Source organism: Hylobates moloch, unplaced genomic scaffold (assembly GCF_009828535.3).
Source record: "Hylobates moloch isolate HMO894 unplaced genomic scaffold, HMol_V3 SCAFFOLD_23, whole genome shotgun sequence".
Taxonomy (NCBI): Eukaryota; Metazoa; Chordata; class Mammalia; order Primates; family Hylobatidae; genus Hylobates; species Hylobates moloch.
Window position 1 is genome coordinate 20,913,796 of NW_026652298.1, and position 15,708 is coordinate 20,929,503.

The 15,708-nt window shown below is 35.4% G+C and overlaps 1 protein-coding gene across 2 annotated transcripts in view; it reads left to right on the forward strand.

Annotated features, from left to right (window-relative positions):
- FCHO2 (FCH and mu domain containing endocytic adaptor 2) overlaps nt 1-15,708 on the forward strand; it is a 131,209-nt gene that overhangs the window by 70,955 nt on the left and 44,546 nt on the right. For both annotated transcript variants that reach the window (XM_032145494.2, XM_058434227.1), the window contains 3 exons: nt 4,860-4,904; nt 7,313-7,385; nt 11,437-11,461. In XM_032145494.2, the coding sequence (XP_032001385.1) occupies nt 4,860-4,904; nt 7,313-7,385; nt 11,437-11,461 (143 nt within the window). The remainder of the gene's footprint in view (nt 1-4,859; nt 4,905-7,312; nt 7,386-11,436; nt 11,462-15,708) is intronic.

Consider the following 15,708-nt stretch of genomic DNA (forward strand, 5'->3'; position numbering starts at 1 on the left):
GTGAAATGACTTAGCAAGACTCACTTATTACCAAGGGGATGATGCTAAGCCATTCATGAAAGATCCTCCTGCATGATCCAGTCATCTCCCATTAGGCCCCGCCTCCCACGTGGGAATCACATTTCCACATGCGATTTGGAGGGTACAGACATCCAAACCATATCAGGTACATACAAGAATTATTTTTGGAGATTTTTTTCTTTGCATTTTTCTATGTACAGAAATTGATTTCTTTCTGTTTTTTTTTTTTTTTGAGACAGAGTCTTGCCCTGTCACCCAAGCTGGAGTGCAGTGACATGATCTTGGCTCACTGCAACCTCTGCCTCCTGGGTTCAAGTGATTGTCCTGCCTCAGTCTCCCAAGTAGCTGGGATTACAGGGGTCCTCCACCATGCCCAGCTAATTTTTGTATTTTTAGTAGAGACGGGTTTTCACCACGTTGGCCAGGCTGGCGTTGGACTCCTGACCTCAGGTGATCCGCCTGCCTCGGCCTTTCACAGTGCTGGGATTACAGGCGTGAGCCACCATGCCCAGCCAAGAAACTGATTTCATTGGTCCAGGGTGGGTACCACTATATTTTAAAACTCCTCAGCTGATTGTAACTTGCAGCCATGGTTGAGAACCTATAGCATCACACTACATGAGTGCTAGTTATAAATGGAGAATCTCAAATCCTATCCCAGTCCTACTGAATCAGAATCTGTATTTTAATAAGATCCCAAGATGCTTTGGGCTTTGTATGCACAGTATAATTGGAGAAGCACTGTCTAGACTAATTAAATATCTAGCAGTGGCCACAGAGTCTACTAGGACTGTATTTCTCAAAATGTGATTCCAGGACCAGTGGCATCACCTGGGAATTTGTTAAACATGCAAATATTTGAGCTCCACCCTAGACCTTCTGAACAGAACACTGTGGGAGTGGAGCCCAGTAGTCTGTGGTTTAACAAGTTCTCCAGGTGATTCTCATACATAATATAGTTTAGAAGCATTGCGCCAGGAGTCTCTCATGAGGTTTGGAACCACTGAATTGACGAAATTGATTCAGCAAGTCCTTTGTTAAAACACATACTCCTGAAGTGAAGTGTCATTGATGTCTGCAACTTTCAAATGGTTTAGCAAAAGAAAAAAATTGTATAAGGCTGTGTGGAGAGAGAAAGCAAATGCTATATTTGTTATCATTTACCTTTTATAAATGATACAACCTAGGTTCAAAAAGAGCATCTAGTTCAAAAAGAGTATCAAAATTAGAATTTGAGCCTCTGTACCCTGTGCATATCACCACAAACTGGAGTGTGATTCTCTTTTTTGTGTTAGCTTGCCTGGCCCATCATCCCAGGCATCTGGGAATGTGACTGTGTTGCATTCCACAGGCCCAGGAGCAAGCTTGAAAATGTAGTCATTGATTTCCATTGTTATGAGTCACAACCCTCTCCTTGCTCATGCACACACACACACACCCCTTCATTATCATCATTCCTTTTATTCAACTTTAGTGTATGTCTGAGAGTGTTTGTTTGTGTTTGGCTCTGATTAGAAGCAGAAATATGCTTGATTTGAATAGCCCAGACTTACTATTTAAGTTTTGAGGGCAGTTTTTAACTAATGTTAAAAACTTGTCCGGTTGATGGCCTGAGATTTAGGATTGACTCCGAAGCAACAGGGATTATTAATTAAATATTTCACATATTTTATACTCTTCCTCAGTCCACAAAACATTTGTGGTGATCAAAGATGACTGTTAAGTAAGTTGCGTTTCTTCTTGTAACATCTTTTCAAAGTTTTAATCCAAATTAGGTTTGAATGGATTCTTTAGGTTGATGGCTTTTTTTTATAGCATTTATTTATTCCTACCTGATGATTAAAGCCTCATATTTAAGAATTGTCTTGCTTTGAATCATTGACCTCTTAGAGTTGTTCTTCTGTTCCATGAGTTTAATTGAACTCATAGTGGTGTTTTAAAATAATGTGTAAAAGAGCATCAGGAGACAGAGCCAAAATGGTTTTATTTGCTTTTATACAAACTAAATTGCCCTTGTGACCCAACATAAAATTTAAGTGCTAAGAGCAGTGATTTATTTTGACAAAAGAATTAATTGAGTCTAAAACAGTTGAAATTCCAGTTGTAGCAAACTATTCATTAAGACTCTCACTCTGGCTTTAGTACTGTCAAAAAAAATAACTTGTCTTATGATTAAATAGCAGAATGATGGGCAGTGGACTGCATTTGAAGGAGATGCTGAATAAACTTTCCACTTGTGAAACAGTTCAGAAGTGACATGCTGCAAGGGGGGTCAGAATGTGCATTGATATCCAGCTGAGTTGTCAACTGGCACTGAGCCAGGCACGCAAAGCCTTGCCATGTGAAGCAGCATGTGGAGCATATGCCATTTGTAAAAGAATATCTTGTTCATGCATGATTTAATGGTTTTTTTAAAAAGGTAGTATTTAGTTTTATTATGCCAGAAATCATTATTTCTTTCTTTAGTAGGAAAGTTTGTGTGGATGGTACTCAATTAAAAATTTTTAATATATATTTTTTGATTTGAAGTGATTTGGCATCTTATATTTCAAAATGTTTTTTTCTTTTTTTTGGACATTTTTCTATTTCAAATGGATTTTAAGAGGCTGTTTAGAAAAGATAAGAGAAATCAAGATATGTTTACTATAGGAAAAGAGTTTTGTGAGAACAAAAAGGAGAATTTTGTTTAAAGGGACTGATTTTATAGAGTTAAGGGATGTCTTTACTATTTTCACATATATGAAGTCATCCAAAGATTTTACAAATCTTTTTTTCTGTATGTACCATATTTGCTAAGATGATGTAAAAGTCCTTCTAGATAATATATATTTAGTATTTGTAAACAAGGCAATTTGGCATTGGTGTTTTGTTTTTGTGGTATTTACTTTTTTCTATTCTCTAGAGTAAGCGTGTGGCCTGAGCATTAGAGATTCTGTAAATAGTTAATGGGTAGAAATTATGTGGATGTGTAAGCTGTAGGAGAATTTTTGACTAACCACATGCCTGATTGCCTTTTTTTGGTAAACCCTTTCTCGTCTCAACAGACGATTATATTTTCTCAAGCTTTATTAGTACTTGGAAAAGCCAGTAATATATAATAAGCTGTTGGTAATTTAGGTAGAGATTTGTTATTCATAATTTTTATACTAAGTGAAAAGTTGCTAATTTGCACATCTCAATTTCTTTACCCTTACTGATTTTTCAGCCTGCCCTCATCTCATTGTAAATTGTTACGATAGGCCTCTAAGGGATTCTAAGAACAAGCTCAGTACCCTTTTATTAAATGATTTCTCAGCTTCCAGATTTGCAGAATGGGTTTGAATAAAGTCCTTAAATTTTTAATTGGGTCATTTTCTGACTCTTTAAGGCTTTTTTGGATAGAAGTGATAAACTTTTTTTTAGTCTTTGTTTATATTTAGAAGAATGTACTAATAAGGAACATACTAATAATTGATTAGGACCTTGTTTATCAACTCACTTTTATGACTGTTTTATTCTGCTTATTAGTAAGTGTTAATTTATTTTATTTGAATGGAAACTAGAACCACACAGAAATGAATCTTAGATTTAGGGGGAGGGAGAGGGACATTAAGACAATATTTTTAGATCCCCGTATTTGTAGAGAAATCTTTGTTGTTAATCGGTGGCTTTCTTTTATAATGGAACGATCAGTAATAATGCTGATCATGAATTCGTACATAGTTAAGCTTCACATCTCAGAAGAACCAGTAACAAAATCCTCTATCATCTACTCTGTATTTCAAGCTCTATTTTAAAATTTCTTCATATAGCAAGTTATACCAGTTACCATTAATAAATTAAAAATTATTTCACAAAAAAATGCTAGACTTTCATGAATTTATATATAAAAAGGACTAAATGACAACTTAGTGGGAGATAATTTTTTAGTCTCATATTTAGCTTTTGGGATATTTCATTAGGAGAGTAATTCATGTTTTGCTACTTTCTCTACTGCCAAATAATTTGATATTTCACATATATGAAGTATGCCATATTTTATGGCATTTAAGGCTAGTCTGAGCAGTCAGTCATTTCAGGGCTATTTTAATTGTTTTCTAATGACTTCCACTTTATCATCCTCCTCTTCTACAGTCTATCTCTCATAGCAGTGCTAAATTAATTGTCCTTGAAGATCGCTTTGTGGGTCGATGTGTATGATCTTACGTGAAAACTCTTACTATTTCCTGTAAGCTGTAGTTCACATTCCTTGACCTGCTATACAGTTAGAGAGATCTGGATTATAATCCCAAGGTCACCACTTAGGTAGTCTGTAATTAGTTCATTTATTCATTCAATAAATATTTACTTATTTACCCAACTTATTATTTACCTGGCATTTTTTAAGTATTGAAGATACAGTGATGAACAGGACAGATGAGGTCCCAAGCTTATGTTCTACTAGTATTTACTATCTTGGTAGCCCTGTTCTTCCCATGAACACCACCGAGGATTCAGCAACCACCTTTACCATGCTTGTTTCCTCTCATTAACAGTACTGCCAGCTTCTTGAAAGCAGAAACTGCATATTCTTTTGTCTCTAGTTCTGTGGCATCACATATAATTGGTTTTCAGTAAATTATTGTGATCATAATGGGCTGGTCTCAGTTATTTTTCACTGTTAGAATTATTTGATTTTTAAAATTTATTACTGATATTTGAATTAACTATTAGGTAACAACTAGAACCATTTCAGAACAATTAAAAAGATGCGTTGTCAATTAAAAGTAGAATAAAAAATTTAAAATGTAAAAAAAAAGTTTTAAAATTTACCTGATAGATTTTTTCTACTGGAAGTTTTTCAATTTTTTTTTTTCCAGGCCTTATTGAATTTGAAGAATGTGACACTGCTAGTGCAGTTGAAGGTAAGTTGATTAGTTATGTTAATGCACATGGCAGCTAGCTAGTATCTTCTGTTCATTGAACAAATAAGGAGGGACTGCTATCCCTAGGTGTCAGCATACCTATGGAATGGAATGCTATAAAAATCTGAAATTAGTTTGAAGGCCTGCAGATGCTACTTGTTGCTTAATAAATAACAGATTTTCCCAAAATAATATTAGTGTGTTAGATTATATATTTTTAAAGATTGAGTATAACATGCATTTGTTTTTAAATATACATTGAAATAGTTTTCTTCATTGACATCCATGTTTAAGCCTTCTAATGTCATGAATATGAAACTCATCTCTGTAATGTGTAGTGCTAATTGTACAGTGGGTAACATTTCATTAATTAATGTTAATATTACCATCATTTGGCTGGGCACAGTGGCTCATGCTTGTAATCTCAGCACTTTGGGAGGCTGAGGCAGGAGGATTACTTGAGTCCAGGAGTTCGAGACCAGCCTGGGAAACATGCTGAGACCCCATCTCTACAAAAAAACTTTTAAAATTAGGAGGTGTGGTGGTGTGCACCTGTAGTCCCAGCTACTGGGAAGGTTGAGGTGGAAGGATTGCTGGAGCCTGGGAGGAGGAGCCTGTGGTGAGCTATGATTGTACCACTGCACTCCAGCCTGGGCGACAGAGTGAGACCCTGTCTCAAAAACAACAACAAAAACCCTTCTTGAATTTCCTCATCTGTAAGATGAGGGGCTAGCTTAAACCTAAGGTCTCCACTGCTCTCTTCTGTTTTTATTTTTTGGGAGACAGGGTCTCACCTTGTTTCCCAGGCTGGAGTACAGTGGTACGATCTCTGCTCAGTGCAGCCTCGACCTCCCAGATCCAAGCGATCCTCCCACCTCAGCTCCAAAATTAGCTGGGACTACAGGTATATGCCATCACGCTCAGCTAACTTTTGTATTTTTTTTAGAGAAAGGGTTTCACCATGTTGGCTAGGCTGGTCTTGAACTCCTGAGCTCAAGTGATCCATCCACCTTAGCCTCCAAAGCTCTAGGATTACAGGCGTGAGCCACTGCACCCAGCCTCTACTGCTGAATTCTCAGAGTAAACACCTAAATTTTAAGTGCTGAATTCTTTTTTTTGAGACGGGGTCTTGCTCCGTCACCCAGGCTGGAGTGCAGTGGCGTGATCTCAGCTCACTGCAACCTCCGCCTTCTGGTTTGGATGATTCTCCTCCCTTAGCCTCCCAAGTAGCCAGGATTACAGGTATGCGCCACTAAGCCCGGCTAATTTTTTGTGTTTTTTTAGTAGAAACGGGGTTTCACCATGTTGGTCAGGCTGGTCCCAAACTCCTGACCTTAGGTGATCCGCCCACGTTGGCCTCCCAAAGTGCTGGGATTATAGGCGAGATCCACCACACCAGGCCTTAAGTGCTGAATTCTATCAAAAGTTAATAGCATGACTGGCCTTTAAAAATAATTTGTCATAAAAGAAGAGGATGCCTTATTAGGAAAATCAAAGATAATCTGTACTCCTCGGTTATGGTAGAATCCATTTATAGCATTGTTTGTATTAGGGACAACATATGGACACAAGAATGCCATATTGTAAACTTACTTCCTTTTTTTTGTTGTTGTTTTCTGTTTTTTTTTTTTTTTTTTCTTTTTTTTTTTTAATTTTTGAGGTAGGGTCTCACTCCATCACTCAGGGTGGAGTGCAGTGGTGTGATCACAGCTCATTGCAGCCTCCATCTCCTGGACTCAAGCAGTCCTCTCACCCCAGCCTCCCGAGTAGCTAAGACCACAGGCATGCACCACCATACCCAGCTAATCTTTTGTATTTTTTTTTTTTGTAGAGACAGGGTTTCACCATGTTGCCTAGGCTGGTCTTGAACTTCTGAGTTCAAGTGATCTGTCCGCCTTGGCCTTCCAAAGTGCTGGGATTATAAGCATGCATCACTGCACCTGGCCCCATATTATACTTCTAATGGGTCTGCTGTATCATCTGTTTATCTGAAACAATAGATTTTATATTTTGTGGCCCTCTAAAAAGCAAACATGATTTGACCTTTATAACATGATTTGACATTTATAACAAAATTTAGTATAATGAATAATGTCCTTTCTTTGAAGTTTTAAGATATCTCCATATGCTTATTATGTGTAAGGTGACTTAAGGGAGGCTTAGGAAAAGAAAAGAAAATTTTATCAAGTAAATGTTCTATGATCTTTTGATAAATAATAGACTGTTTTATTAACATAAGAAAAGTCTAACCAGTAGGGTTGAGTGGTTGATAACTTTATTTCTGTCATCCACATTTAGCATCAGCAGTTATGAGCAAATTATGTGTGAGGATGCAAGATGTAATTATAAATTTAATATGTTTATCAGGAACGTTTATGTTTCTGTAACAATATATATTTATTTTAAAGGTATAAAACCAAGGAAAAGAAAGACGTTTGCTTTGCCAGGAATCATTAAAAAGGAAAAAGATGCAGAATCTGTGTAAGTATTTTAAATATTGTCAAAATCCTTTTTGTTTTTATAAGTGATTAAGAATAAGACTTGAATTTGGAAAGAAAAAAGTATTTTGGAAATAACTCAAAAGTATATGTGTAAGGTGTGAAAAACAAGCCTTTCTAAATATTAATAAATACATTTGCCAGTTCCTCTGGTTTTAGATCAAAGTATTAACTTACTAATTATTTTAAAATGTTAAGACATTATAGACAAAAGCTTTAATGTCTAGAAATGGAAATTTTTGAAATATCCTTATTTTTATAAAATGATAAATGCATATTTTAAAAAATTAATAGTGCAAAGAAAACTAAAAATTCATCAAAGTCTTAATGCCTAAGAGAAAATCTCTGGTCAACTATTTGATGAAAATCCTTCTAGACAATTCTAAGTGTATAAGCACATAGTGATACCTATACATACATTGATGGAAAATGTTAAATAGGGGAGAGAAAAGCCCTAACATTTTTACCATTTATACTAGGTCATCATTTTTAGATGGAATATTTGGTCCACTTATAAGTCTAATTTACCTTCTTTTTTTTTTTTTTGAGATGGAGTTTCACTGTTGTTGCCCAGGCTGGAGTGCAGTGGAGTGATCTTGGCTCACTGCATTCTCTACCTCCCAGGTTCAAGCGATTCTCCTCCTGCCTCAGCCTCCCAAGTAGCTGGAATTACAGCGCCCACCACCACATCTGGCTAATTTTTTGTATTTTTAGTAGAGACAGGGTTTCACCATACTGGCCAGGCTGGTCACGAACTCCTGACCTCAGGTGAACCACCCGCCTCAGCTTCCCAAAGTGCTGGGATTACAGGCCTGAGCCACCGCGCCCGGCCTGATTTACCTTCTTTTAAAAATAAAAAATTAATATACAAAGAATATATAATAAACATGTAAGAAATTGAGTTTAGATTAGCTAACTAAAGTTTTTGTTTGTTTTTTACTTTGGCTACACATTAGAACTACCTGGGAAATTAAAATAAATATACCTATGCCAGGTCCCACCTCAGATCAATTAAATCAGATTCTCTCAACATGAAACCTCAACATAGTTTTTGCTCTTTTTTGTTTTAAGCAGCCCCTTTGATTCCTAATGTATACCTGGGGTTAAGAATCTTTGAGCCGTGATTATTCAGAGACAAACTAGAATTAAAGGAATCTTTCTTTCCATGATTACTCGGTCCAGTTAGATTGAAGCGACACCAATCAAAAGTCTTGAGTGATTTGTTGACCCACCAACATTGACTGAAAATTAGTTTAAAAACCCCGCCTCCTTAGCATAATCAACGGAATTCTCATGAGATTTAATATTTGATGGGCACTCATATTTTTAACGTATGAGAACAGTTTGTGCTTTGGGTATTCTTGCTTTCTACCTAGTTATATTTCTATTTGAGTTTCCTAGAATTTCTTTCATTTTAAATGACTGTCTCTTCCCCTCTCCCAAGGAGTATTTGGTTAACAAATCAATACCAATTGCAAAGTCATCTATATCTATAGTTATCAAATCTTCTGCAAATGTCTTTCTTGAGCATTTATGAAGGGTATATTTTTAAGGGGGTGAAACCTAATCTATTTTTATAATATTAGCAATACATATTGAAATCTGATCAATTGATTAGTAAGTAAATGTTTAAAATACATCTAGTTCATCTGTTAGTGGCTTTATTGTATAGAATCATGGCCTTAAATTAGTTTTATAATGTATGGGTTTCATTACTGTTCATGTAAGGAGCTTATAGTATTTTTTAACCAGGTTTTTAAAACAGTTTTCCTTATCAATAATTTCCCAATATAATATTAAGCCACTTAGGGTGGTTTTTTGTTTTTGTCTTTTAACCAATGGCAATACTAGAGCAGAAAGCCAGTGCCTAAAACACTGTACCATCATCACCTTCTTTCAAACTTCTTGGCAGGAAAAATGTTAGAATTCACTTTGCCTGAAATGCCAGAGGCTCTTGGCATGCCTCTTCATAGCCTGAAGGCTTTTGAGATGCTAGTAATTGTGGGAGACAGGTGCTTTTCAGAGCTTCCTCTTCCTGGAGCTTCATCTGCAGGTGTCATACAGCCCACTGTGAAGGCAAACAGATAAGTACTTTACCCCAGTGACTGGAGTGTTTTGGCTTAAAGCCAGAGAATAAACTCTTTGGAACTTCAACACTTCCTTTTATGTTCAAACTGCATCTTTTTTTAAAAAAGAAGAAAGTAGGAATGTTCTAACCTCTTGATTAATTTGATTCTCTAGAAGGATTGGATTATTATTATGCCTTTTCTGGAACATTTCTTCAGAGTATGCATAAGTTTAGAAAAATATAATGTTTCTCATCTACCAGTAAGGAAGCTGTATTTCAAAATGTGCAATTTTAAATGACTTTTAAGTGGATAGAAAGTCACCTGGGGGGCCAGACCCGGTGGCTCACACCTGTAAACCCAGCATTTTGGGAGGCCGAGGAGGGTGGATCACCTGAGGTCAGGAGTTCAAGACCAGCCTGCTAACATTGTGAAACCCTATCTCTACTAAAAATACAAAAATTAGCCAGGTGTGGTGGTACACACCTGTAATCCCAGCTACTTGAGAGGCTGAGGCTGGAGAATTGCTTGAACCTGGAAGGCCGAAGTTGCAGTGAGCCGAGATGATGCAACTGAACTCCATCTAGCCTGGGTGACAGAGTGAGACTCTGTGTCAGAGAAAAAAAGAAAAAAAAAAAAAGAAGAAAGAAAGAAAGTCACCTGGGGTTTGTATTTACCCTGTCTCTTTGGTACTTCATTTTGGATTAAGAGCAATGTAGTCATCTTCCTCCTTTTTAATTTTTTCAGTCTGTTTCATCCTACTTTCCTTTAAGAAAATTCTTCAATTTCGTAGATTCTTCTGGTGTTTGCTTAGTATTTGGATAAATGGCGTTTATCTGTTTGTATAAGATTTTGACACACATTGCGTATCCTTTGAAATGCTTGAGACCAGAAGTGTTTTGGAGTTCAGATTTTTTTGGATTTTGAAATATTTGCAGAATACATCCAGTTGAGCATCCCTAAACCAAAAATCCCAAAGCCAGAATGTTCCAATGAACATTTTGTTTGAGCATCCTGTTAGTGTTCAAAAAGTCTCAGATTTTGGAGCACTTTGGATTTCAGATTTTTGGATTAGGGATGCTTAGCCTGCTTTGTGTGCATTAACTGTCACAAGTCAAAGGTCCAAAAACCTTTTAAGTCTGCGCTCTTAATTTTTGTTTGTGAATTTATTTTAGAGTGCATACATGGAAATTCTTCTAACCTCATTTTTAATGACCTCACTGTCCTTAGTTGTACATATTTAGGTCTTCTTTATGTTTTAGTTTTACATTTTAAATAATACTTTTCACTAGTGTATATGCAGATTCAATACTTGTTTATCAGTTAAGTGATAGAATTTCAGTTCTCAACTACATATTACGTTACATAAGAAAGTTATCCGACTGGAAGTCTACGCAGTATATTTGGAAAAAGCTGGCTTTGACTTTTGTATCTACTAAGTTATGGAAAGTACTTCAAATGAAACTGAAGTGTTTAAAAATTGTATTTTTTCCAGTAGTTTTAGGTTTTCAGACTACTTCCTACTTAATACTGACTTTTTTTTAAAGTCAAGCTTTCTTCTTTAAGGACATTTTTTTAACTTGCTTTACTTGAATGAAAAGCTATTAGAAAGCCTTGTAAGACTGACAGCTTTCTTGATGTGTGAGTATATTCATGGAAAAGAATTACTTTTCAAAATAGGTTTTTGAATATTTATAAGCTCTTAAAGCATAATGTAAGCTGACAGAAAAAAAGGAATACTTGTAAGCTGTTTGTTTTTTATTTTGTCAGGTGGTATGGGTGTAAGAATGCCTTTTTTGAATTTTAAAATAATTCGGTATGTTTTAATCTTCGTGGTTTGATTTCTCTAAATATTTTTTGTAGAGTTTAAATAAAAGCTATGTTTAAGTACCAAAGTAAATACTTCGAACAAGCATAATTAGCAGACAATTCTAATTATTGAGTATTTCTGATATTTTGTTTTAATAGGGAATGTCCTGATGCAGATTCACTGGTAAGTAGATTTAACTTTGATGTAAACAATTTAGATTAGTTATTTTCATTAAGACAAACCTAACATATCTGAGTTGAATTGTTACCAGTCTTTCAAAGAAAAATACCATCATATTGTAAATTCACTATTAAAATTATTTTACAGATGCATTTTTGGATTTACATTGCCAGATGCTTTCCTGTTAAATAGAAAGTATTTCTAACCACCTTTGAAGAGTGGACATTTTACTTTTAAAATTGGAGTGGTGCCATATCATACTGTTTTTTTCTTGGGAAACATGCCAGAAATCAAATCTGTATACTTTATTTTAAAATGTGGTGTTCTTACTCATTTATTCTTAGCTCTATTAAAATACAACATTGTGCATGCATTTGAGTTCATTTAAGAGCTTGTCATTTTAAAAATAACAGGAACAAGAACCATGGTCAGTACTTTTCTGTGCTTTTTGTTTTATTTTAAAGAAGGGTTGCTTATATTTCTTGATTAAATGTATTTCTTTATGTGTAATTAAAGAAGACATCAAATGGAGCTCCCTTTAGTTACAGTGAGAGAGTACATTTACCAAATGCTGTTAAGTAATGTGTAGACAGACATATTTTTCAAAACTGTTCATTAGATACCTTTCATGTTGATAAGTATAGGAGTTTCAAACAATCTCTGTCCATTGCTTATTGTTCTTGCCTGCATAACTATTGTTTCCTTTGATCCAAAAACATTTTGATCTTTTACAGCATCATAGTGTACCAAAATAACTAAAAATATTTTGTGAAACACTGTGTTTTATGTTACTTAACTAAGATAAAGTTAGTATTTTGTTTTATATTTTAGCCTTAAAATACAATTATGATTTGTTAACAAATTTATATGAAAAATAAGAAATAGACTTATAATGAGTTATGGGGTTAAAATCATCAGTGTATTTTTGGAGTTACAATGTTTACCTTACCACTTGGTTACTCTGTTTGATACCCTTGGTTAACTAATTAATGAAAAGCAGCAGGTGTGTTTGGCATTAACTTTAGTACTCATTTTATTTCTGCATTATTTTTATGCATTTTATTTCTGAATTATTTGTAGCATTAAATGGATGATGTAGAATTAAATACAACTTTAATACTTCATGTTTTAGTTTACATGTATTCCCGTTAAGTAAAACATTTTTAATTCAGTAACTAATTGATACTATTTTATAATGATCAATATTATCCAGTTTTGAACTTTACTTAGTACTTACCCAGAATACAAAAGAATACAAAATTCTAATACTGAATAAGACGTGATTGATAAATTTGACTGTGTAGAAACGAAAAATATATAAAACTGGAAAAAATACATTATAAAAGGATTTGAATCATCAGAGACAAACTGGCAGAGCATCTTTGCAAGACGTGTGACAGGGGCTAATTGCTTTTATTTATAAAGTTTATATGCAAATCAATACAAAAAGTAAGTGGGTGCCTAGTAGGAAAAGGGCATAGGATAAAAATGGTCAATTTTCATAAAAAGAAATAAAAGTGATAACCATAATAAATATTGCTCAAAATAGTGCTGTTCTTCTGATAGAAATTAGAATGAGTTTACTCTAGTGTCTAATTATATTGGCAAATTTCTTTTTAATTTAATTTTTTGTTTTTTAATTTAGAAACAAGGTCTCACTCTGTTGCTTAGGCTTGAGTGCAGTTGTGTGATCATAGCTCACTGTAACCATGAACTCCTGAGCTCAAGCGATCATCTTGCCTCAGCCTCCCATGTAGCTGGGACTACAGGCACATGTCACCATGCCCAGCTGATTTCTTAAACTTTTTTTTTTGGTAGAGTTGGGGTTGTGTTGCCCAGGCTGCTCTTGAACTCCTGGCTTCAAGCCATTTTCCTGCTTCAGTCTCCCAAAGTGCTGGGATTACAGGCGTGAACCACTGTTCCTGGCCAGCAAAGGTTTTGATACGCTCATACTGTTGGTAGGAATGTAAATTGATACCGTCTGTCTTGTGGATAGTTTGGCAGTATTGCCCCAAATAAGAAATGTGAGTTCATTTTTGACCATGCCATCTCACTGCTAGGAATTTACTGTTACAGTTATAGTAACAAAACTTTACACACACACACACACACACACACACACACACACATTGTATTAGTGTATATATGTATGTACACACACAGACACACACTTGATCAAGATTCATGCATATATAGAAAGTGAGGGATAGATAGATACTTATTTCAACATTGTTTACATTAGCAAAAAACTGGAAACACCAAAGCATCCATCAAAATGGGAACTGGTTAAATAAATTGGTGGGGTAATAGATGTTATAAAGAATTAAGTTGATCTGCGTTGATCTGTGTCTGCTGATATGGAAAGAACTTAATAAAAGCAAGTATGATATTTTAAGCGATTGCTGTTTTAAAAATAAAATATAAATATGTGGGTATATGTGTTATCTTTATTTTAGAAGAATGAGTTACAAGACACTTTACTTGTGGATACCTTTGGGGCCAAGAATTACAGTGATCAGTAGAGAAAGGAGACTCGTTTTTACTTATTTTATTTTGAGATGGGATCTTGCTCTGTGGCTGATGTGACTTGGATTTGTGTCCCTGTCCAAATCTGTTGTCAAATTGTAATCCCCAGTGTTGGAGGAAGGGATTGGTGGGAGGCAATTGGGTCAGGGGATAGATCTCCCCCTCGCTGTTCTCGTAGTTCTCACTTGTTGTTTGAAAGTGTGTAGCATCTCCCCCTTCACTCTCTTCCTCCTACTCTGGCCATGTAAGATGTGCTTCCTTCCTCTTTGCCTTCTGCCATGATTGTAGGTTTCCTGAGGCCTCCCTAGCCATGCTTCCTGTACAGCCTGTAGGACTGTGAGCCGATTAAACCTCTTTTCTTTATAAAGTACCCAGTCTCAGATAGTTCTTGATAGCGATGTGAGAACAGACGAATACAGTCACCCAGGCTGGAGTGCAGTGGCACAATCATAGCTCACTTCAGCCTCTACCTCCCAGGCTCAAGCATTCCTCCCATTCCAGCCTCCTGAGTAGCTGGGAACACAGGCATATGCCACCATGCCTGGCTATGTTTTTTCATTTTTAGTAGAGGCAGTGTCTCACTATGTTATACAGGCTTGTTATTTTCTTTTATTTGTAGCCTATAAATAATAACTTATGGCCTATTCATGGCTTCTTCTTACTAATTATTTTTTAAAACATCAATAGGCTATCATGGTAGGGAAATTATTGTTCATTTCTTATCCCTTTCTTTAAAGGTCTGTGTAACTTAAAAAATTATTTTTAGCAACTGCATCTTTTGAAAGTTGGCCAAGAAAGTGTAATTGCTCTCTTTTTCTTTTTTCTTTTTTTTGGTTTTGGCCTATGTCCACATTCCAAACAGAAATTAAGAAACATTTCATTGACTCTTGAGCTCCATTCTGGTGTATATTTTTTAAATTGCCACCACCTCTTTAGCCAGAGTAAGCAACTGCCTTTAAGATTGATGGGTAAAGTTGCCTGTTCTATTCTTGTTCATACTGCTTTTGACCTAGGGCTTCACTCCAGCTGTATGGGCCCTAATATAGAAATCATGGATTGAATGGGTAAAGATGAACACAAGTAATGTGTATGTTTTTATTAACATCAGGTTTCTATGAATAGTTCTAGCAGTAAAAAGATAGTACACTGAGAATCACTGCTTTTAAGAAAAACTTTTTATTTTGAAATAAAGATGCATAGAAGGTTGCAAAGATGGTGTATATAACAGTACTGTGTACTTGTTACCCCTTCCTCCTGACACGAACACTTTACAAAACTGTCATGTAGTATCACAACTGGAATATTGACACTAATTCAATCAAAACAGGACATTTTCATTACCACAACAATCTCTCATGTTGGTTGCCCTTTTACAGCCACTTTTCCTTATGCCTTCCTTAACCTCTGGCAACCACTAACCTTTTCTTCATTCCTATAATTTTGTCAATTAAAGGTTGTTCTATAAGTGAAATCATACAATATGTATGCTTTTGATATTGGCTTTTTTCCACTCAGCACAGTTCTTTGGAGATGTATCTAGGTTGTGGTACATATGAATAGTTTATTTTTTATTGCTGTGTAGTAGTCCCTGTTTTGGATATACTAAAGTTTGTTTACCCACTCACCCATTGTAGGACATTTTGGTTGTTTTTCAATTTTTGACTATTAGAAATAAAGTTACTATGAACAATTGTGTACAGGTTTTTGTGTGGACATAATGTTCC